Raw genomic sequence first — 26,188 nt, forward strand, 5'->3', positions numbered from 1 at the left:
TAGTTTGTTATGAATTTCATGATGATTTGAAAATTCAAATCTAAATGCTATTTGGATGACCTTCACATTTCTTTGTTTTTTTTACAATAATTGTTACATTGAAGAGTCAAACAATTTAATCCATTTGGAAGTAAAAGGAAATCACAGTGCAATTTGAACAGTTGACTTTGAAATTCAGTTGCTCAATTCATTTCGGCTTGATACTATCATTCTTAATTTCAGTTTATCAGAAATATGCATTGTATATAATTTTTATCTTTCAGTTTGACTCGCTTTCATTCATAAGCATTATGATCCTAAATAATTTGATTGCCCTACGTCGAACAATGTACATTACAAACAATTTTCATTAAATTACTATTATGATGATCATTGGAATTTCTGCCTGTGAATGAGAAAAAGTCATTTTGCGAGCCTTGAAATTAGTACCTATTAGAAAAAGTTTCAGTTTTATACTGGAAGTTTTGTTATTTGATATATTTATTATAGGTACTGTACATTTATTTTTTGATTATAGACATCAACTACTTTATTCTAGATCACGATTAGGATTCCGTATATAGGGAATTGTGAGATGAGGATAACATCCATAGTTAAATTTGCATAGCATCAATTTGAAAGCTCTGATAATAATGATTGTGAACAGAACAGCAATTTTGGCTCGGTATTGCCTCTTCATTTTCAGTGAGAATATAGAAAGCTTAAGAATAATTTGTTCTCACTATATGTGATAATATTGGTAACATTTGTTAATATTCAAGCCAAATGAGCAAAAAAATTAATCTGCTGTCAGCATGAAAATTTTCAACTCATCAGGAGTACAGTGTTATCATTATAGTATCATGCACAGGTAGACCTAACTTTTTATTTTCTTTGCTCACCGGATCATACCATCATCAAATGTTTGAATTGTAGAGAAGAATCAATCAATCAAGAAAAAACATGAATAAAGTTATGAAAATGAATTTTGAATCTTCATCCTTCATAAAATAAGGATGAGATGAAGGAGTCGGATACATAATATTCATCATCAAACTTCATTAAAAAAAAAAAAAACAATATCTGAAACCAGAGTTATCAAGATCCTCTGACTCGTATTGAGAAGGCACACTTAATATTAATAAATTCTGTGAGCAGACAACGAAAGCCTGATTTTTATCATCAGGGTGGTTAGATCAAGAAAATTAATATATTTTTTAGAGTATTGAAAAGTGAAAATCTAGATTCAGTGCATGTCAAAACAATAGACAAAATTAATTGTTTCGAGCACCATATTGTAAATAAGATGCAATGTAGAAAGCAGTACCTCCTATATTACTGTTTACTATGGTGAAGAGTCAGCCACGCCATACTGCATCAGCTGTTTCCCCTTCCAAGGCAACAAATTGAATCGCAAATACATGACAATATACATGAATGGATTTGCAATTAAAGTGGCTAAATTAATTATTCGGCTTATTCTTCTTAAAAACTACTTCCTTTGAAGTTAATCAAAGAAAACAAAAAAGTCAAAAAGCCACACCCCTAAATTTTTACATATATATTATTTTATTAAGAAAACAGTAAGTTTTATTGAGAAAATGAATATGACTAATATTGTAGTCCATAATGTAACGAATCGAATGACATATGATATATTATTGTTCGATTGATGGTTACAGAGATAATTGATTACCTTGTTACTGTTCACTATGGTGAAGGGAGTCAGCCGCGCAGTACCGCGTCGGCTGTTTCCCCTTCCACGGCGTCAAATTGAATCGCAAATACATGACAATATACATCAATAGATTTGAAATGAAAGTGGCTACATCAATTATCAAGCTCATTTTTCTTTAAAATCACTTGCTTCGAAGTTAATCGAAGAAAACAAAAAACAAATCGCAAACCACCCTTATTTTTTACATATATATATTATTTTATCAAGAAAACTGTGAGTTTTATTGAAAAAATGATTATAACTGATATTGTAGTCCATAATGTAACGAATCGAATGACATATAATAGAACTCTTTCTGATTAATGGTTATAGAGATAATTGATTTTCCGTGATTACCTCAATTTTTCAACTTTGAGGGTGGCTAGGGCGGAAAGCTACAAGGGAATTTTTTGGGACTTTTGGGAGAATGACCCTCTGAGAGGCTTCTATCGATGGTAGGAGATTCAGCTTTTATTTAATTTTCGGATCGAAAAACCTTTATTGACTGGGCTATTAGTATTGATCAATTGGATTGACTTAGCAGTTTATTCAATTTGTTACACAAAGCTCTCAAAAAAAATATCGCAATCATATAGAATCCCGACAGGCTGTGTATCTTGGCGCAGTGGTAAAGAGCTCGGTTTGTGAGTTAGAAGACCAGAGTTCAATTATTCCTCTCTAGTTTTGTTTTGCTCAGAATTTTCAACTTCTGATTGTTACAGCCACTGTGGTGGGCGCAATAACAAATTACTTAGTAGCTTCTACTGGTGGAGCCAGGTTGGACTGAGTGAACACAAATTGAAACGAATACACTTTTATTAATAATCAGAGGACCAGACCAACAATAAGTTGATCAAATGAATTACTCAAGCACATAAATCAAGTTCAATACAACAAGGCGGTGTAAAACAAAGTCTTTCATATGAAGGCGGGAATTGTACTACTAGGCAGGAGCACAACTTGCTTAGTTCTATACTGTCTTTATGAATTATATTCAGCAATAATAAGTCTCAGGTTGATATTGAAGCGGTATCACAGTAGTAAAACACTTGGAGTGGATTAATCTTGTAGAGAATCGACATGAATCTAACTTGGAGTGGGAAACGACACAAAATGTTGCAGGAAGCAGGATTGACTTTGCACTGTGTACTGGGTGAACAATGACTCGAGAACGACTCCTTCAAAAAACGGTTCCTTGGTGAACGATAGTTCAAATAGCTCTGTAGGAACTAGAGGCAGCACTCGTATCAGTTACTTACCACAACTGGTTGGCGGTAACATACTCCCCCCCGAAAATGGACAGTTTTCAATCCGCCTTTGAAATGGCAGGCAATGATTGGCGGCGATCTCATCACTGGAGGCGATTCGCTGAAGTGAATCAGCGGTGCAGCAAGCGGTGAAGTAGGGCAGCATGGCAACAGTGGTGCGGTCATCACTCATCATTACAGGCGGCAGGCGGCGATAAAACAGTGCAGGCGGTAGTGGCAAACAAAATAGCTTATGTGATGCGGTGAATCTTGCTAATAGCTCTGACAACGTTTCCAGATGCGCATTTGATTGTTGCCACTCCTACAAGTCCATCTTTGCCAGGGTGCAGCACGACAATTCTACCCAGCGGCCAGCTGAGAGGTGAGGTGTTCATTGCCTTGATGACCACCATATCATTGAGTTGCAGATTTTCCTTTGCAGCTTCCCATTTTGAGCAGTTCAGCAGTGTGCTCAAATATTCCTTAGACCAGCAGCTCCAGAAATGTTGAGTCATCTGATTTAGATGTCTCCAATGGTGGGTGACGAGTGGCTTTACTCTCAATAGGCTGTGGCGGCGCGTTAAGAGGTCCACCAACCAGGAAATGACCGTGAGTCAGGACTGTGGTGGCTTCAGTAGGCTGTGAGGACAATTCGGTGAGCATGCGGCTGTTCAAGATGCTTTCTATTCGTGTGAAAATGGTGGTGTATTCTTCATAATTGAGGGGTGCATCACCTATACAGCGGTGTAGCAGATTCTTGGCTGACTTGACGGCGGCCTCCCAGAGGCCTCCATAATGCAGAGCATAGGGGGGAATAAATTTCCAATTTATTCCATGGTTTGCCAGAAAACAATTCAAATCTGAGGGAAACGAACTCATGAGCCTTGACACTTCTTGTAGCTTTTTAGCAGTGGCTATGGACATTAAAATGTTCAACAAGCAAGGCATTGGGAAAATGCTAAAGCATTATCAGAAAATAGAGTAAGGGGTGTATCTCTTCAGGCAATGAAGCTTAGGAGAGCGGCCATAAATGTGTTGGTTGACATTGAGGACAGAAACTCCAAGTGTGTAGCTAAGTGAGGAGGTTGCATCAGTGCAACAGTAGGAATCCTTAGCAATGCAGACATGAACATTGGTCTGTGCTGCAGATCAAACAGTGGTGCGGTCATCACAAGATGAAGTAGGGTGGCGGTCATCATTCAGTGAGCAGTGAACTAGCATGGTGACAATAATGAGCAGAAAGTGGTGACCCAGCAAGATGTCAATGGCGGTCATTAACCCAGAGGTGTGGAGGCAGTGGTGACTCAAAGACAGGAGCATCCAAAGCACAGGTGGCATTATTTCTATTAGAGGTGTGTGGAAGACTTGAAACTGTAGGAGATCGTGAAACAGGAGGTATTGATGAAGCTGCATAGCAGTAGTTTTTAGATCTCGACAGAATCTGGCAGTACATCTGCTTACAATAGTTACAATCCTTACTGGAAGCATTGCAGATAACACAAATTTTCTGGTTAGGATCATTGTTTTTGAAGATGGTGTGATGTGGAATTACATAGTTGACAGCAGAATTGGAAAGCGCCAAGTGCCCAAGTTCCTGGTATTCATTCATGAAATTGGTGGAGTATTTCTCCTCCAACTTTGAGGATTTATCCAGACGATTTAACAGACCAAGATGACTTCGGTAAGCCTGTTTGCGGTTTGAGGCAATAGGGGGTGCTTCAGGTTTGAATGGAAGCACGACTACATATCTTCCTTCATCATTGCGGTAGGTGGTGGATTGATACAGCTTTTCACACAGTTCATCAGCAGGTGATGAAATTTTCACATCTGAGCAGACGTCTTTGGTCTCCCAGAATTTGTTCATAACAGTAGAGAGCGGTTCTTCTTGTGCAAAGATGATGCATATCAATTGCATTCCATTGAGTGGTGCGGGTGAGTCTTCAACATGCAATCGGCCACTCAATACATATCCGAAAATGGTAGCAAAGGCAGTAGGATTTCCTGGAATTATGGAATGCTCCATGGGGACAAAGATATCGGGATATAGATCAGCTCCAATTAGTAAGTCAATTTCAGCAGGTTGATCGAAGTTTGGATCAGCTAGGTCCAAGTGTGATAATGAAGTCTTGAGAGCAGCATCAAGTGGAAATGCAGGTAAGTTGCCGGCAATTTGATCTAACACAAGAGCGTTCGTGGAGAGTGCAGTATCAAATTATCAATATAGTCAAGCGTGTGGTGTGGTGCCTTTCACAGAGGTTCCCTTTTCAGAGATTCCATTTAATTGAATTTGAGCAGGTATAACAGCTAACCCGAGATGAATAGCGGCCTTGGAAGTGATGATGGAGCACATGGAGCTGGAGTCAAATACAGCACATAGTAGAAATGCTTGATTGTAGGGATTTAGAACTGGAACAACAGCAGTTCCAAGTAGAGCAGAGGCATTGATAGCTTTCACTTGAGGCATCCGCTGAAAGTGTGTTGGACAATAGGGGGTGAGCTAGGTGGTGCATCTGGAGTACTGGAGGCAGTTCCTGAACCGACAGGTGGAGGTGTGTAATGGCTGACAGGTGGCGACATCAAACGAGGAGCATAGCTGGCAATCACGGTGTTTTCTCTTGAGGCCATATACCGGTAGTCAGGCTGCCTTGGTGTGGTGTGTGACTCAGCAAAGCTTCGTTCTGAACGGCGTTCAGTTGCTAGAAAAGATTGCGGGCCATTACTATTGCTGTTACACAATAAGGAGTGATGATGAATAGACTTACAAAAGTAACATGACGACAAAGAGCTGCAATTTGCCTTGATATGTGACCCAAGACAGGCAAAACACCGTCTGTGTTGTTTTACAATTTCTAATCTTTTATTGATAGGCTCAGTCCAGAAACGCTCACACTTGTATAGCTGGTGTGGAATGTTGCACAGAACGCAGAGGTTATGAAGATTTCTTCCAGATTGAACTGCAGAGAGTGTAGGTTTGGTCAGATGCGGTTTAGCTCCATCCTTGAAATGCATTGCAGGTGGTTGGCTGCAACTGGCTTGCATGAAAAATTGATCACTCACCTCATTGATTGCGGTTACTTCCAGTGATTTTTCCTGGTTGGAAATAAATTTCATGAGATTGTCAAATGCAGGTAAGTCATCTGCACCTAAGGAATTTTCAAATTTAGCCCTCACTGTGTTGGGCAGTTTCTGTATAACAGTGTTATCAGAAAATCAGAGTGATTCAATCTTAAACTGAATAAGGATTGCTTGGCAGAACTTGACACAATCGCGAAATTCTTTAGTACCTCCATTAGATTGACTTTAGGTTGGAAGTTGGTAATCTTACTGAATAGTGCATAGGCTTGGTAGCGTTTGTTATCATATCTCTCATGCAATTTTTTGTAGGCGTTCTGGTAGGAATCATTTGTATCAGAAAAATTCTGTATCAAACACAAGGCATCACCACGTAGGTAGGAAACAAGTAGATAATATTTTTCATCATCAGAAAAATCTTTACAGTTGTGAACAGCTGCCTCAAATATAAATATGAATATGCCTGCGGGAATAATTGTTAAATTTGTCCAGCGAGGTGTTAAGGATGCTCTACTGTCGAAGAGAAAGTTGTGTAAGAGCTTCACTACTAACAACATAAACATGAGTGGAAATCACAACATCTACTTGAACCAGTCGCTAACACCGAGACGAAGGAAGCTATTCGCGATGGCTAAGAGGGCGCAGAGCGAGAAGGTGGTGCGTCACGTGTGGGCCGATCGGGTCGGCCGGGTCAAAGTAAGGAAGGAGGATGCAGGCAGAGTCTACGTAATCGGGAGTGAGGACGACTTGAAGAAATTGAGCACAGAAAAAAATTGAACTGAAATAAATTTGCTATGAGCTTGGACTAATTTAATGATGAACACTATAGCATTAAGTTACTTTTTATTGTTGTTATTTTTTTTCATGTGTGTGTGTAATATGAGTATGAGTATGAGTATGTGCGTATGAGTGTATGAGTGAATGAATGATTATCCAATATATTTGATAAAATTCAGTATACTGTATTTAGGAAAAATGCATCGTTAGTAGCACCTTTCTACCTGATTAAATAGTGATATCTGTGCCATGCCGAAGATTGGCATTGTTATTAGACTTGAATGAATCTGTGGAAGGATGGAGGAAGAGTGAACGAGAGGGGGAGGGGGGTGAGTGAGAATTGTCTGGTGGAGCGAGAGAGTGATAATGAATGAGATAGGTATTGTTTATTCAATCAGAGTTACAAAATATAACTGACTTAGGCAGGGGTGTAGGATTCGAACGGTATAAAAGAAATAAGCTAAGAATCGGAGGATAATGATTATCATTATGATAACAAGATATTGTGTCAATTTACGTAACCCGTACACAGTATGAAGTTTAAAAATCAGTTTTCGATACACAATATTCAGTCTTCCTCACAGCTGGATTATCTTATCATTCTCGGATAAAGATTTTAATTCCTAATTCAAGTAGACTTCTACAGCACTTCTTTCTCCTCTATTGCCTGTCTCTTTCATTTATGAGTATGAATGGGTGTGAATGTCTTTGTATGCCTGTGGATTATTATGCGATGGATTTTTATTATTTAGTTGTAGCACACACAAGAATGAGTTGAAATTTGAGTTTTGAACATTTTATTATATCATGTTCTATCATACATTGAAATGAATAATTAATGATAACTGCACTTCATTTTAAATGGGAAGCTATAAAGATTTATCACTTCCTCATCGAAAAGAGTCATTAAACATTGTTTATTATATTCTTTGTGCACGGTTGAGCAGTCAGCTATTTTTTTCCTCTCTCTTTTTTATGATATGATATAATTTTTTTTTCTCTTTATTTTTTCTTATCTACAATCTATCCGTTCCATATCCAGGTTTTACCTAAGCCTTATATAAACACATTATTTCTATTTCATATAGCCTAACATTATATGGGAGAGAGCAGAGGCAATGTAGGTTTAGATGAGTTTGGCCATGTAAAGTGCGAATACTTCAATGAGCACGATGATGTGAGACAGTTTTATGAGGGAGAAGGGGCGAATAGTCTAAAAATAATTCACTTTAATATACGAAGCTATCATAAGAACATAGACGAGGCTTTGATTGTTCTGGAGAGTTTGAAGGTAAAGTTTGATCTCATTGCATTGAGTGAGGCGTGGATTGATAATGACAAAATCTTAACACAATTAGAGGGATACGAAGTATTCAGTACGGTTGCGGGATGGAATAGGAGTGACGGTACGGTGGTTTATATTGATTCCAAATTAAACAGTAAAACAGATCAAATAAAATTAGGCGAGGTATCTGGCTTGAAAACAGATTTTAAGTTGAATGATAGAAATTATTCTATCATTTCGATTTATCGTAGTCCAGCTATGAACTCTGATTTGTTCCTTAATGATCTAGAGACATTTTACTGTAATCTTGAAAAAAGAAACACATCTTATTTATTTTTAGGTGACATTAATATAGACACTTTACCCGTTAACAGAGGGCATAATGATAAAGACAGATATTTGGACATTATGTACTCGAACGGATTCACTGAAGGCATTTATTTACCTACCCGAGTTACCGACTATTCTGAGTCATGTATCGACCACATTTTTGTCAAGCATCCAGACTACAACGCAGTCAACGCGGGAATCTTGAAATCTGATGTAACTGACCACTGGGCTGTCTTATGCAAAATAGTCCAACCACAAGTCGAACCTAGACCTATGCACACACACCAAACTTATTTCAATAAGGTACAATTTCGATCCTTGCTTGAGGCACAATCGTGGGATCAGGTAACAATGCAACAGGAGGCTAACACCTGCTGTGCTCACTTTCTGAGAATAATCTGTCAGTTAAAGGAGAAAGCTGAAAAGCCTTTTAAAGCACGCGCATGCCACAAAAAACTCAAGCCATGGATTACTACCGAGCTGATAAGGGAAATTAGAAAACGGGATAGGATGAGTAAACTAGTTAGAAATAACCCTGGCGACCAGCAATTACTTCATAATTTTCGTTCATTCAGGAATAGACTCAGTCAAACTTTGAAATATGTTAAAATTAATTATTACAAAAAAGAATTAACTGATGATGCAAATAATCCGAAAAAGTTTTGGAAAATAATAAATGAGTACAATGGAACTAAAGTAAAAAAAACAGCAACTCCCCATACAACTTTTTCTTGAAAATATTGAGGATGACAGAGAAGAGAGCATAGTGGAGGTGGCAGATGCTTTTAATGAATATTTTTCAAAAGTAGGAAGTAAGTTAGCTGCAGAGTTGCCTCCCCCCTCACAGGAACAACTTCATGAAGGCACTTTGGGTAACAATCCCAATTTACAGTTTCAAATACAGCCAGTCACGGGAGGTCAGCTCTTAAAGATTGTAGGAGATATGCGAGGTGGCTCGGCCCCAGGTTTTGATGGGATTAGTACAAGTTTAATTAAAGACAATATTGATATTCTATTGGTCCCATTAAATCACCTTATAAATCTGAGCCTGAAAACTGGTGTATTTCCTGATGATCTGAAAGTCGCCAAGGTTATACCGATTCACAAGACCAGTAGTAAAGATAATATGAACAACTATAGGCCCATATCCCTGCTAAGTGTAGTGTCAAAGCTATTGGAAAAATGTGTCAAGGTGCAACTGCAGAGCTATTTGGAGGAGAACAACTTGCTCTCTAATGCTCAGTTTGGCTTTAGAAGGAGTAAGAATACCTCAGATGCACTTTTTTCCATAAATAACACTTTTATGGAGGCAATCAATCGAGATGAGAAAGCTCTAACAGTATTTATTGACCTGGCCAAAGCGTTCGATTCGATTGACAGGAGTATACTCTTCTCAAAACTGGAGATTATGGGGGTGAGGGACTTGGCTTTGGCCTGGTTCAAGAGTTACCTTGGTGACAGAAAACAAGTTGTCTCCATTGGGTCGAAACTAAGTGGAGTTAGTGATGTGGAATACGGTGTGGTGCAGGGCAGTACCCTGGGGCCGGTTTTGTTCCTTATCTATATAAATAATATTGATAAGCTTAATATTGAAGGAGAGCTGTTTCTATTCGCAGATGATACTGCAGTTATATTCAGGGGTGCAAGCTGGAATGGAACTTACCTAAAAGCCGAAATAGGAATGAAGAAGCTGAAGGCATGGTGTGATCAAAACATTCTTACCATGAATGTGGGAAAAACAAAATGTCTGCCTATCGCACTTAGAACATCAAGTGAGCCCCCTAATGACTTGATGCTGAAACTCCATTCTTGCGACGATAACTATAGCATTGACTGCAATTGCCAGACAATTGAGAGAGTAAAAAGCTACAACTATCTAGGTGTTATGATAGACAGTAATCTTAGATATGAGAATCATATAATCAATTTGCAACCTAAGCTCCGAAAAATGATCTATATATTTTACCAGCTTAGCTTCATACTAAATGAAAAAGAAATTAAGTCAGTCTATTTTGCCTATGTCCAATCGATTCTTAGTTATGGTATAATTGCATGGGGTGGAGCGGCTAAAACTACGTTGGAGCCTCTGTATATTATACAGAAGCTGATAATTAAAGCAGGCTTGAAATTAGAGAAGCAGTACCCCACAGAAGCACTTTTCAATTACTCCAGATTACTGACTCTCAGACAAATATATATAAAAAATGTACTTGTTTTTACATTCAGAAATAGGGATTGTATTGTCACAGAAGTAACGCATAATTACAATACTAGAAGCTCTGCAAATGTGGGCCTACAGGTCCCTAGAATTATTAAATCAATAAACCGCACAAACCCGTTTTATGTTTCCAACATCCTATTAAGAAAAGCCCCAAACAGAGAAATAGTTGATCCCACTGTTGGTATTCTTGCTTACAAAAAAATTATTTGTAATAATTGGTTATACGAGACTGGTGCCTGTAACTCTGAACATCTGCTGGAGCCTTTGTACTCTTAATTTATAAAAGAGTAACTCAGACATACCGTTTAAGAAGTCCCCTAGCTTCGGAATCAGGAAAAATTTTTGCCATCTGCAAAACTATAATATAAATGACTTGCCTTTTATGTACCTACCTTGATTCTTGTTTATCTCCTTTCATTGCCGCTGTTCTTTGCTCAAAACTTTTTATTTTTTCCTTTCATTTTTGAATTTTTCATTTGACACTTTCAATTTCAAATTACTTAGTATATGACGGTACTCGTCCCACACACAAGTCTATGACTCATGTGGGACTATACCTTTATTGCTGGGTCAGAGCACTTTGATTGGGTATTGTGTAGGCTATTCATTACATGTTTATTTTTATTTATTTTTTCTAATGGAGGTTTGTATTTTTTTTTATCATGTAACTTATCTAATTTACGTTTTGCATAATAAGACCTTCAAGACTTTGTTGATTATTGGATTCTTCTGTATGTCTATCGATTTAGTCATTCAACTATAGCTATTCATGTAGTTTAGCCTAGATCAAAAAATTTGTTCTAATCATCAATCATTGTGTGCTGAATACCTCAATAAAGAATTATTGAATTGAATTGAATTGAAAATACACTTTTGTAGGCACTCCATTGATTCATATCACCAGAGAATGTAGGTATGGTGATCTGAGGATTTATGAAATTTGAAGTCTTGTTTTCAGCATTAAGAAAACGTATACGCACTCCTACTGATGAAATTTTTGAAGAATTCAATGTTTTAAGTATAAGGCAAATTTATGTATTATTATTACATATATTATTATACATGTACAAAAATCATAAAGATATGTTTAAGAAAATTGAGCACAGCTATCGAACTCGTTCGTCAGAAGCAATAGGAATCCAAGTTCCAAGGCTAGTCAAAACTCATTCCACTACTAATTCTTATTATATAGCACACACTCTGTATAGAAATCTGCCTGAAAATCTACGTAATACCGAAGGTAAATCCAAATATATTTATAAAAAAAATGTTAATGACTGGTTAAAGGAGATTGGGAGGACAAATATAGAAGTGATAATTCATTCATTGTATAAATAAAGCAAATGTCGTGTAATGATAGTCCAAATTTAACTCTAAATGTTTACATCTTTTATACTTAAAATCCTTTAAACTTCAAATTTTCTCTGATATTAATACCTGGTTTACCCAAGAATGTGATAGATGCAAGTATGGGGACAGTCCGACGTTAGCCAGTCATTGCCAAGACCCTCTTCCACACACAGGCTTTGCCTTTGTGGAGAGTTTTCATGAAGTTTTTTAAAATATAATGTTGTATTTTCTGGAGCTACGATATAATAACATCTAGATTTAGTTATAATGATTAATTTTTTAGTTCAACTGTAAGTTTTATTTATGATTGTTTGGTTGCAGAAGATGTAACGTTGTTGTATAATATGAATATTTGTACCATGAAATCATGATAATAAAAACCAATTTGATTTGATTTGATTTTCAGCATTAGCTCGGGTATTTTTGGTCTCTTTTAATTTTATTTGATAAAAAACATTATGAAACTCCTTTTGAAGTGTGTTAAATTCAGCAATTTGATCCAAGGGTATATCGTCAACATTTACTTGATCAAAATCATCAGATAGGTTTTTGAAGTCTTTGTTATGATCTAGGTATAATTTACATAACTTCATGAGGACTTCAAATTCGTATCTATTAGCAAGTGCAGAGATTGAGAGATTGAGTCTTTTCAATTTATTCAGCAATGGAAAGTCTGCCATTTTTTTTACAAAGAGATTGATTGCAATTACCTGCTAGAATGAGTTCCTCTTCAATAGTTTGGCATTTTAATTCCAAATACACAGTTATTTTTAGCGGTAATTTCCGCTAATTTATTTAATCACTAATTTGTGGTGATAAACTCAATAATAATAATAATAATAATAATAATAATAATAATAATAATAATAATAATAATAATAATAATAATAATATCGTGTGACTTGGCTGGCTCAGGTCTGGTGTCAGAGTTTTCAGGTCGCAACTGATCAATTTCAGGGCCTCCGACATGACCTAACAACTGCTTTTTAGGCAACCGGGACCGATGGATTAACGTGTCCATCCGAAGCACGGGAGTGGCCCGAGATAAATATCTTGCTAAACTCAATAAACATTGTAGACATCAGTTCAAGATCAACAGAAGCAGAATGTATAGGTTATGTTGATGTACTGACAATTGACGATGACAATGTCGATAGCAAGTTCATTCGATGTCACAATCAATACTCTAATGATGTCGATAGCAAGTTCATTCGATAGTCACAATCGATACTCTGTGAATAATCGATAGTCAATATTCGTTGTTCAAATTGATATCTAACCTCAAATTTTTTCAATTTAATGCATAATTTTTATACTCACTGTCTTTTCACATTCATCCATAGGTCTCTTGGTTCACTTTTATCTGGCTCAGAGATGGACCAGGATTTTTGTTACGGCCACAATAACGGTGGGCACAATAACAAATTACTTAGTAGCTTCTACTGGTGGAGCCAGGTTGGACTGAGTGAACAAAAATTGAAATGAATACACTTTTATTGATAATTGGAGGACCAGACCAACTATAAGTTGATCAAATGAATTACTCAAGCACATAAATCAAGTTCAATTCAACAAGGCGGTGTAAAACTAAGTCTTTCATAGGAAGGCGGGAATCGCACTACTAGGCAGGAGCACAACTTGCTTAGTTCCATACTGTCTTTATGAATTATACTCAACAATAATAAGTCTCAGGTTGATATTGAAGCGGTATCACAGTAGTAAAACACTTGGAGTGGATTAATCTTGTAGAGAATCGACATGAATCTAACTTGGAGTGGGAAACGGTTCCTTGGTGAATGATAGTTCAAATAGCCGTGGGGTCCCATCTGACCGAATCCCAAAAGGTCGAAGAGTATACTTTCCCATATAGTCGAATCTCATCTAGCCGATGAGATTCGATCAATTGCTACAAACTACAACATTTTTCTATCAAATGGGATTCGACTGTTTGAGAATCGGTCAGATGGGAAAATCAAATTTTCGACCTTATGCGACAGTTGAGATTTTCGGCCAAATGAGATTACTATTAAAACTTTTCGATCATTTGAAATTCGACCATTTGGGAAAGTACAAGTTTCAATTCTACCATTTGGGAATCTTCAATTTTCGATCTTTTGCGACAAAATAATAATTTCGGCCAAATGGGAATCGGTCATTTGGCATGCCACCCAAATAGCTCTGTAGGAACTAGAGGCAGCGCTCGTAGCGGTTACTTACCGCAACTGGTTGGCGGTAACACTGATCATTATCTACATGCATTTGACACCCAAGCTATACTCACAAAACACATGATTTTTTAGAATAAAAGTATCTTATTCCTATGAAATACAATGTATACTAGAAGTCAAAGATAAAATAGTGTATGCAACAGTTTTATTCGGTCTATAAAGCACTCATAAGGTATATAAGACACTCGCTTGTGTCTTAACTTACATCTCACTCGTGCTTGATAGATTTTCATTATAAAACCGTTGCATGAACTACTATTAATTATATCTTTCTTCTATGATATAATGTAACAGACGTTAGGGCTTAATTTATATATTCAGTCTAGGTGCAACTTCTGTCAGGGACTCCTTGCCAATTCATAGGCACGTTTATTACTGTATTATTATTATTATCATTCTTCTATGCTGTAATTCGATTCAATTGAAAAAATAATCACACAGTGACCGTTTCATTGAGCTTATTTAGATGCAACTTGCGGCAAAACAAGTCAGCGGTCCTGTAGAACTGATTCAGAAAATGTCAAGTTTATAACCTGAATCACACAGGTTATAAACTTGACATTTTCTGAATAACATTCGTTTGATATCATTGTCAGATATCAAATCTGAACAATATCGGATCATATTTACCGTTAAAACTTGAATTACAGCTATCTACTGTAGAAGCGGTGGCAACAATGCCTTCGTATCTTAATGAGCAGCATCAGCTTCACCCGAAAATGCAGAAAGAGGCTAATCTTGTTTAATGGGAATTTCTTTTTTGAAGACCCTGTTACAACTTACAAGTATTAGTAGCTATTGTACTGTGTTCAGTCAATTTTTCAAAATGCTTATCCAACCCACTCCTCTATTTTTTGCTGATTTTGCAATGGTTGTTCATTTGTATCTACATAGTCTACTAGTATTGTTAATATTCGGTAGACGTCTGTTATGTCCTATGATTAGGCATATTATGGTCTCTGACTTATTAACTATTTTTTAGAAGCATTGTATAATCGAGACTTTGAATTTTACTTTCTTCCCGCTGTTTCGTATCGAAGTTCAGCTATCCCCAGGACTTCAAAATTCTAATTAGTTATTGTTCTTTTTAACTTACTGAAAATTCTATCCTTATTTCATAAGAACAAAAGTGTTTTCTGATAAAGAGTATGAGGGCAATGGTTCATTTTATTTGAAGAATGTGATGAGCAACTAGTAAAAATGAGACATTGAACATTGCAAATGGAATGTGGAAACAAAGCTTTATAAAAATTTCGAGCAGAGTGGCGATAATAGTAAAAAAGAAGAAACTTAAAAAATTTAAATCACGAAAAATAGCCGTGATTCATAGCCAACAATAGAGCAACAAAACTTCGGCATTGCATCACTAACAAATGAAAAACTAACGAATAATGACATTTAGCTTTGAAAAAATCTTTGTATTTGGAGATGCCAGATAGTTTATAATGATCAATGAAACTTTTAATTTGAAAAATGAATTAAAATTGAGTTTTTAAAGGTAAGGAAGTCGATTTATTTCGCAAAAATGGTTCTGACAACACAAAGTACAGCTTATCATTTTTAAACTTTTTTCAAGATAATTATTCAATATTCCATGTAGCAATTAATTCCAAACAAGCTATTTTAAGCATGCAAGTATAACCTGCATGTAAAGAACTGCTACCGGTAACAATGTTTTTTTATAAAAACGCACGTAGCGTGAGCCAGTGTATTGTTTACAGTGTCACTCATTAGTTTTTCAATAATGCTCAACTTAGCTTGGATAATGATACAATTTGAGGAGCATTGTGGAACCAATGCTGTAAAGATACTTCACTCCAAATTTAATGTAGGATTCATGTTGAGCAGTTTGCTTGTGTCATTTCACTGGGTTGTGTGAATTGAAAAAAATTTTTTTTATTGTCAATACTATAGCTATCTAGTCTGGAGACTAATGAGCTAATTTTTTCTACCCTAACATACTACTTGAAAATGTTAACAGCGAATATCTCATCAGATATTCTTACTGATAATGATTGTTTAATGTACACTTATGACTGTACTATAGAAGCTAGATTCACTCAATCACTGCTCTGTTCTTTCACTGGACACTACTTGAACAAGCACTACACTAGTTCAAACGGTTTCCTCCTTTTGAGCCTCCGCACCAACCCTCCATTGTCTAGCAGCTGGATCGCCTCGACGTTGTCATGTTTGTGCAGTCGCCCCTCGTGCCTCTCCGCATGCCTCTGAATCTCGGTGGACACCAGGTCGACGTGCAGGTCTCTATAAAGATCGCTGTTCCTGACATACCAAGGAGCATCAACAATGTTCCTCAGCACCTTGTTCTGGAACCGTTGTATGACATTGATGTTGCTGTCTTTGGTACACCCCCAAAGTTGTATACCATATGTCCATACTGGCTTTAGTATCCGTTTGTACAGAAGTACTTTGTTTTGGATTTGTAGGTTGGAGTTTTTACCGATCAGCCAATACAGCTTCTTATATTTGATTCCAAGTTCCTCTCTCTTCTTCTTGACATGGGCCTTCCAGCGAAGCTTTGCATCCAAGGTCATACCTAGATACTTGGCATCATTGGCATATGGTACAACTTGGTTGTTAATTGTTATTGTTAAGGGCAGGTCCTTCTTATTGGTGAAGTTGATGTGAATCGACTTTGCTTCATTTAGTTTCATCCTCCACTTTCTAATCCAATCTTGAATTTTGTTGATGGATCTCTGTAGTTTTTCTGTTGCAATATGAATACTACTGTCTACTGATAATATGGCTGTATCGTCTGCAAATGTTGCTGTAGTATTCTCATCAAGGCTGGGAATATCGCTGGTATAGAGTAGGAGAGAAATGTTCCTAGAACACTTCCTTGAGGAACTCCTGCTTTTATTTCCTTCAAATCAGAATATGAATTTTCATGCCTGACTCTAAAGTATCTCTCAGTCAAATAGGATTTTAATATATCTGTAAATTGCTTTGGTAGCACTTTTTTCAGTTTGAAAAGAAGACCTTCATGCCACACTTTATCAAAAGCTTGCCCTATATCAAGGAAAGCTGCTGAACAAACTTTTTTCTCTTCTAGGCTCTTCTCTATTACATTCACAATCCTATGCACTTGGCCTATTGTTGAGTGTTTCACTCTGAAGCCAAATTGGTGATTTGGAATTATGTGCTGTCTCTCAATTATTGGTGTTAGCCTACTCAGTAAAATCCTTTCAAACAACTTGGCAAGCACAGGTAGCAATGATATTGGCCTATATGATGATACTTCATGTGGCTCTTTACCTGGCTTGAGTAGCATTATAACCTCTGCTACTTTCATATTCCTGGTACAAATTTGAGTCTGAAAGAGGCATTCAAAATATGTGTTAATTTTACGATTGCTTTTCTTGGTAGGTGCTTAAGGACTAAGCCAGTTATCATTTCGAATCCAGGGGTCTTTTTGTTATTCAGATTTCTTATTTCTCTTTTCACCTCTTCTACTTTGACACACATTATTTCTTGATTTGGCTGTAAGATGTTCTCCTCTGCTTCTAAAGTGTCTTCTTCAGTTGTGTTATTTGGTTGAAAAACGTTCACAAGATGATCTGCAAAGGTCTGTGCCTTTTCATCACTACTCCTTGCCCATTGTCTGTTATGCTTCCTGAGAGGAGGAGATTGCGAATCTTCTTCTCAATATTCAGAAATCTTGCTTCCAAATCCTGCACTTTTTTTAACAGTTCTAAGTTGCTCTTCTCCAATTCCTTCCTCTTCTCATCGGTCTCTTTCCAGGTGATGAAAAGTACCTGCTCGGTTGAAGTTTCGAGTTTATTAATTTAATTTGATATATTTATCCGGTGAACACTGGATTTCTGATGTATTTAGCATAGTGTTGGTGTCCATACTGTCGTTAGTGGCTTCCTGTTCTCCTTGCTCTTCTGTAGGAATACTAGGTGGCTTCAATAAGTTAGACATATTTTGAAAACATACCTTTCAAACAGCCCTCGTATCAACACTCACGCACACGTAAACGCGAACGCGAGCTTTAGAACGGCCGCGAAAAGCTGGTCGCTTTGCTTGCATGAATTCCGCGGTCGACGACCGATATTTGATGCAATATTTTTGTTCCACTTTTGATCGCGAACAAACTGCTGACTCACTACTTCTACACTACACTACACTATTACTACTCCACTATACGTCCGTTCTCTACGAGTTCTAACGCAATACTGAATTTAATTATTCATTTCATAAATCTGTATTTACTACTTTTGAATTGAAATTTATCAATTCCAAAATTCAATTATTTATAAGATCAAATTATCTCGAAATAAGTATTCTCACATATCTAGCTAGGAACGCTTTAATTAATGAGTTAATCATTCTAGAAAACATCTAATCAAATAAAAGCTGGCCATAAATGCAATCTTTTCTTGTACAGTATCCTTGAAATATCACCGTAGGATAGAATTCAATTTTTGTAAAACCAATCCAAGATTAGTAAGAGAATGTGTAAGTTATTAAAAAAGGAAGAATGATTCACAAGTATTTGTCGATCAGCTTTCGACTAGTTTAGAATTTTTGCTGCTTAGCGTTTTTTTGTCACAAGGTTTCATTTTGATGAATAAAACGACTACAAAGTTGCCACAATCGATCATTCATTGGAAATGCAAAAGAACAGTTTCGAGTTTCCATCATTATCAGCTTCGTGTGAACTGCCTATTCAAAGATATGGAGTAGCAGAATATCAAATAGGCTAATAATATAAGTGAATAACATGAGCAAAATATTATAACATAGTAGCAGAATAGTTATTTGTGCAACTAGTGCGCAAAGTGACAGTTTGCTGCACCAAAAGAAATGTTTATGCCCGAGCCGTAGGCGAGGGTAGAATGGCTTCTTGAGTGCAGCAGAGGAACTTTACTCACCTATTTCACATTAAACTTTTCCTACAGTTACTATTGAATATGAGAAGTGGTTGATTATGGGTAAAATGATGGCTGAAATCCATCAAATGTGTGTGTGTGTGTGTGATGCTGTTATTAATAACAACCTTAATTCATTTAAAAATCAATAATCCAATTGAAGTTGAAAATTCTCAGCCAAAGTTCTCATTTTTATTCATTCAAAAATCAGAAAAAATACAGATAGAACAAAAAATTTGCATTCAAAATACACGCCAACAGCTCATTGGGATGTCTGCAAGATGGCTGAACTGACAAACGCGCGACCTAGCGGGAAGAATCGTACCTAAGTTTGTTTCATCCAGCTAAAAAGTACTGAAACAGGATTCAGAAATTTAGACTTTTGCTCAAATTATAGAGAAAAATGCTCAAAGTAAACTGAATAATATTTATATAAATAACATAGACAACAGAGAATATTTATTGTAGTATTCTTATGTTTTTTATTATTTTTATTTATATGTATATCAAACGGTAATTATTCAACCTCAAAATTCGAATTTTATAATGTATATTTGCTACTTTTCTCATTGCTTGCAGTTGAAATAATAATTATCAATAGAAAATAACTATTATTTATTATTAAATGATGAGAATTCGTAAATGATGATTATTTAATTATGATTTAGATGAACATTATTCTTGTTTTGGATTTCTAGATTGGGATTTTTTCATAAATGTAGGGTAGCCATTGAAATGATTATTATCTAAATCTAATCACAGTCATTGTTACCAACTTAATTTTTGTTTTCGTGCACTAATCCTCCATATAACCCACCAACTATTTTGTGTTGCCATGTTGCAAATCTGGAGTACGCAAAGTTATACTTTGTGCACTAGAGCAGAAAAGTGATTCTTTGCGTTCTGTAATCAGTGCAGGAATGGTCACTTTTCAAGGTAACTGAAGGAAATAATAATAAGAGCCATATAATTGGTAATTGGCTAGCCCTATCAATGATAAAAACTGTCCATTCATGACTAAACAACGTTTACAAATGAATAATTTATTATAATATTCAATTCCTACACTCATAATAATAGTTCACACACAATTTATATTAATTTTCCTTCATTCCCACTTCTTTGTCCATAATATTTGTATGAATGTGCTATTTATAGAAATTTCATCTTTTAAAACAGTATTATTTCATATTACATTCAATCTTACACTGAGTTACTTTATAGTCAGTTTATTAAAAATTATTTACTTATTGTTTACTTGAATAACTTGAATTATTCATCGCAATAATTCTTTATAATATATGTTACAAAAACTGTTTTGGACTTTGGCTGTAGTCTTCATAAACTTGTAAAATAAATTATATAAAAATAAATAATAAATCATATTTATATTAATATAAATGATATTAATATTATTAATATAATAATATTTATTATTATTATCATCATTATTATTATCATTTGTGTTTTGTCTCCATTTTACTGGGTATGAAGGCAGCATTGGCTATTAAGCAACATGACACCTTTTTTCTATTTAGGAATATTCAAAAAACTTCTAACAATTTATTGATGTTGTGCACAGTATGATTGCTTTTTGCATTAGATTCAACACCCATGCTGACAATCCCAACTTTTTCAACTTATCAGCCAAATCCTCAGGCACCATCCCTGTTGCTGACATCAATAATGGCACAATTGCAACGTTTTCCTGCCTCCACAGCTGCTTTATCTCATCTGCCAAAGACAGGTATTTGACAACTTTTTCTTCACTATACTGTTTTAAATTGTGTGTATTGGGAATGCCAATGTCTATGAGGAAGGTGGTCTGTTTCTGCTTATCTATGAGTATGATGTCCCGTCTATTGTGGGCTATTGTTTTATCTGTGAGAACTGACCGATCCCAGTACAGCTTGTGAGAAGCATCCTCCAAGACTGCACTGGGAGTATATTGGTAATATGGTACTGAGCTTGGCAACAGGATGTGCAGGCATGCTAAGCTCTGATGTATGATCCTTGCCACCTGGTTGTGCCAGTGAAGATAGTCAGTTGCTACCAAAGCCTGACATGCACTTGTCACATGCTGGACTGTTCCAGATGGTGGCATCTGTGGCATGTATCATTGTCAAGACCTTCTCGAACTATGTATTTCAAATAGTTCCTGGTAGCAAGACACTGATCTTGGATAGCCACCATGAATCCATCAGTTTCTGCAAAGATGCCCCCTCAACTGAGCCAAGCATTGGATGATTCCTGGCAAATATATGGGCTATTCAGATCATGGGCATGGCGTCCATGCAGAGGCTTTTCTAACCACCTTTGGCAAATGGTAGCAATGTGGTCTCTATTCAATCCTAGATTCACCACTTCAGAGTGACAAAGATCGAGAGGCGTGTAGCCATCATCAGCAGCTACAACAACCTGATGCATCAATGAGTTGTGTGTGAGAAAGAAGTTCCTGAGAGATTGTACCTGCCTCTGGCAGCTTCTGTGGATGTCTGTCATACCCCTTCCGCCCTTAGTTCTTGGCAAAACCAGACGCTCTACTGCTGATTTTGGGTGATGCATTTGGAATTTGCTGAGAAGCTTATGGGTGGAGCGAGCTAAGTTTTCCAGCTCTGTAGCAGACCAGTTCACAACACCAAATGTGTATGTGAGAACAGGAATAGCATAGGTGGTGATTGCTTTGAAAGTACTCCTCCCATAAACTCTTGAATTGAGCACTGCTTTCACCCGCTTCACATACTCTGCAGTTACTTTCTCACATATGTCTCTGAGATTAAGTCGTTTGGTCTGCATTAGCCCCAAGTACTTGTAAGCATCAAGCTCAGTCATACAATCGAATGCACCCCTAGATTCCAATACAAAATTTGTTGGCTGAATTTTTCCTCTGAAAAAACTTTACACTTACTCAAGCCAAAGGACATTTGTATATCAACAGAGAACGCCTCTGTGAGTGCCAGAAGGTGCCTCAGCTGTCTTTCACTGTCTGCATACAACTTTATGTCATCCATATACATAAGGTGTGACAATTTGTGCTGCAAGTTAGTGGAGCCTTTTAGTGCAGACTCATTTAAGATAGCAGAGAGAGGATTGAGTGACAGACAAAACCACAGTGGGCTCAGACTATCACTCTGGGAGATCCCCCTCCTTATTGGGATACATGAGCTCGTGATCCTTCCACTTGAATACTCAACCTGCAGCACTGTTGACCAGGATGACATAAGGTGTTTCAATAATGAGATTGTCCCCGGATGTACCTTATACATACTGAGCACTTTGAGTAGCCATGAGTGTGGCACAGAGTCAAAGGCTTTTTGGTAGTCGATAAATGGCATATTGATATTCGTTTGTTTTTGCATAGCTTGCTCCATGACCACTGCATCTATAATCAATTGCTCTTCACACCCTTGCGACCCCCTTATGCATCCCTTCTGCTCCTCTGCCATCAAACTGTTCTCCTGTAGACGGCAGTAAATTTTATCAGTGATGCAGGAGGTTAGAATCTTATAAAGAGTGCAAAGACACGTGATTGGTCGGAATTTGGCAGGGTCTATAGAGTTCTCCTCCTTTGGGAGCACCTCTTGAAAAATATGAAGGGACCTTATCTGGCTGTTTCAAGAAAGCCTAGAAGCTGACAGCAATAAACTCATGGAGAGTGGTGAATCTCTTTATCCAGAAGTTATGGACTCCATCAGGGCCAGGTGCTTTCCAGTTCTGGGTATTGTTCACAGATTTTGTGACATCACCAGCTGTTATCACCATACTAGCCATTTGTGGGACATGCAATAGAGACTCCTCCACACTACTCAACCAAGCTGTTTCATCATTGTGGATCACCTCCTCAGCCCATATACTCCTTCAAAATCTTTAAATTTCCTTCATTTGTGGAACAACCTTACTGCACTCTGTATCAGTCTGTTGTAGACTCCTATAGAAAAGTTTCTCACTTCTTCTGAACAGAGAGATGTTAATTATTATTATTATTATTATCATTTCATTCATCACATGACAAGTGAATGTTTATTGCAGTCAAAGTCGGCCTTTGGCAAGACTTTGGTGCATTACTAAACTGAAATGTTCAAAAATGATCTCACAATGGATGCTGTGCTGAGGACAACTGCTTTTTCCATGGCATATTTTGCACTTTTTGATATTCCCATCTGACAAAGATTTGCTGACACTTTTCTAGTTACAACTCCTACCGTGGAGATAATGACAGGAACAATTGTGACCTTTTCTTGCATCCAGACATCCTTGATCTCAGCAACCAAGGGAAGGTACTTGGAGACCTTTTCATTATAATACTGGTCCAAGTTGTGGCAGCATGGTATGCTAACATCTATTATTTTTGTTTCCTTGGCTACCTTATCCATGAGGATGATTTTTGTTGCAATTACTTGATCCTGTTCCTTGTAAAAATCCTTCCGTTTCAATAAACAGGTCCCTGTGCCAAAGCCATGCATTGGAAGCCTCCTCATCAACTCCAGGCTGAGATAAGGCAAACGCATGCCTTCCATGAAGCTGCTTCGACTTCCACTGCTCCAGAATCTCACTCTCATGCTGTTTGTTTGTTTTAAAGTCCGCAGTAGGCAGCTTAGAAAAATTAAGGGGAGTGTACCCTCTATCAGCTTTTCTCACTGCTGCATACAAGTCACCCTCTCTCTCCATGAAGTATGTCTTCATGCTTCGGATTTGTCTCTCACAAGACCATTTTATATCAATGAGCCCGCGTCTGCCTTTCTTTCTTGGCAATATGAGCCTCTCTATACAGGCCTTGGGGTGATGAGCTCTGAACTTAGTGAGGAGCACTCTTGTTGATCTCATAAGATCTTCCAAATCAGTTGCAGTCCAACAAACAACACCAAATGAGTAAGTCAGCACAGGTATTGCATAAGTTTTGATGGCCTTGAACATATTATTTCCATTTAGCTGAGTCTTCAAAAATCTCCTCAGTCTGGTTAGGTATGTATCTTTCATTTTCTGCTTGACATTCTTCTGGTCTATTTGTCTAGCCTGGCAAAAGCCCAAGTACTTGTAGACATCACTTGGCCCCATCGCTGCAAAAGCACTCTCCAGGTCCTCATCAATCATTTGTGCCACAACTTGACCTCTCACAACACTGAGTGTCCTACACTTCTCCAGACCAAATGCCGTGCAGATATCAGCAGAAAAGGTTCTAACCAGACCCAGCATTTCCTTCAGTTGATTTACAATACCTGCATAGAGCTTGATATCATCCATATACATCTTGTGGGACAGTGGATGAATTTCTTTTGCTTCTCCCTTCAGCTTGAATCCAAGTGTTTTGGAATTGTTTCAAAGTCAATGAGTTCAATGAGTTCAGAGCTAAACAAAACCACAATGGGCTCAAACTATCCCCTTGGAAAATACCTTGACAGACTGGTATTGGTCTGAATTTGTCCAGCATTACTTCTCATTTTCAGCACTGTCCCCCACATCGACATGATGATCAGCAGCATTATGACTGAGTTGTCAATTTTGTAAATATACAGGACTTCAATCAACCAGGAGTGAGGGACACTGTCAAAGGCTTTTCGGTAGTCAATATAAGCCATATGAATATGCCTTTTCTTTTTGACAGCTTGTCCCATTGCCTCTGAGTCAATGGTCAAAACCTCCTTGCAGCCCAGCCCTCCTTTCATACAACTATTATTATTATTATTATTTTTATTATTATTATTATTATTATTATTATTATTATTATTATTATTAAAACAACAGAATACTTCACTGAAGTAGGAAAAGCTGTAGCAGAATATTTTATACCATGCATTCTCAATAGTCTACCGAATCATCTACAACATCTAGACACTTACAGACAAGTAAAAATAGAAAAAAAATTACTACTCCACAATTCAATAGATAAAAATATCATTCTTACATTATTACCACGAAATAGACGCATCTACAAATTTGTATTTCCTAAAACATTTCCATCTATAAATATTCAAATCTTGCAAAAATATTTCTGAGTATGTACAATGCCCCAATATAAGCTAAAATTAGCTTCATGGGGAAGCCACAAAATTATAATAGGGAATTTTAATAGATTCTCACTTCATGTATGATAGATATAAGATGATATATGTATAATGATTAATTCAATTTTTAGACCTATCATTCATGTAATGTGAGAGAAATTTGAATAAAAAAAATTATTATTATTATTAATATTATTATTATTATTATTATTATTATTATTATATTATTATTATATTATTATTATTATTATTATTATTATTATTATTATTATTATTATATATTATTATTATTATTATTGATAGTATAAAGCGAATGATAGAAAGAAAAAATGAGGTTTGGAAAATGGTTAAGAGAGACAAATATAATATAGATCTGAGAAATCAATTTAAAATTATTAGAAACAAGTTGACTGACTTGACTAGACATAATATAATAAATGAGGCACAATACGGTTTTGTTTCAAAAAAATCAACAATAGATTTGTTAGAGAAAATGACAGACGATATCTTTGAGGCCTTAGATGATAATAAATTTGTCATAACAGTAGCAACAGACTTAACAAAAGCGTATGATCTAGTGAATTATGAAATAATGCTGCAAAAAAATAAAAAAAATAGGCATTGGTGGGAATTTGCTGAAGGTGTTTGAAAATTACTTTGTAGAAAGAAAAATTCATGTAAACATAGGTGAATATGTTAGTACAGATTATAATCAAATATGTGGATTGATTCAGGGCAGCATTTTATCTCCTGTTTTATTCAATTTGTATGTGAACGATTTAGCAAGTCTCAAATTCAGAAGCAAATTACTGCAGTATGCAGATGATAATATTCTATATATGATACACACTGATCTGAATATAGGTATGAGATACATGCAGGAAGACTTGAACTTAGCGAATAAGTATTTTTTCAATAATGCTATCAAGATAAATTCAAAAAAAACTAAAGTTATTATATTTAGAAATCATAGAATCAATATCAATATACACAACCATAGGTTAATATGCCATAAGGTAAATTGTCTTAGAGATAGGTTGAGAAATGATTGTACATGTCAACAATTAGAGTTCAATGAAAGTATT

At 36.4% G+C, this 26,188-nt stretch overlaps 2 protein-coding genes across 3 annotated transcripts in view; one reads left to right on the plus strand and one right to left on the minus strand.

Moving 5' to 3' along the window:
* LOC111047093 (oxidative stress-induced growth inhibitor 1) overlaps window positions 1–26,188 on the plus strand; it is a 129,445-nt gene that overhangs the window by 67,786 nt on the left and 35,471 nt on the right. The gene's annotated exons all lie outside the window — the stretch shown is intronic.
* Window positions 3,427–3,867, minus strand: LOC120354566. Its single transcript, XM_039441911.1, has one exon. The coding sequence runs from the start codon at window positions 3,865–3,867 to the stop codon at window positions 3,427–3,429; it is 441 nt and encodes a 146-aa protein (XP_039297845.1).

The sequence above is a fragment of the Nilaparvata lugens genome, chromosome X, assembly GCF_014356525.2.
Source record: "Nilaparvata lugens isolate BPH chromosome X, ASM1435652v1, whole genome shotgun sequence".
Lineage (NCBI taxonomy): Eukaryota > Metazoa > Arthropoda > Insecta > Hemiptera > Delphacidae > Nilaparvata > Nilaparvata lugens.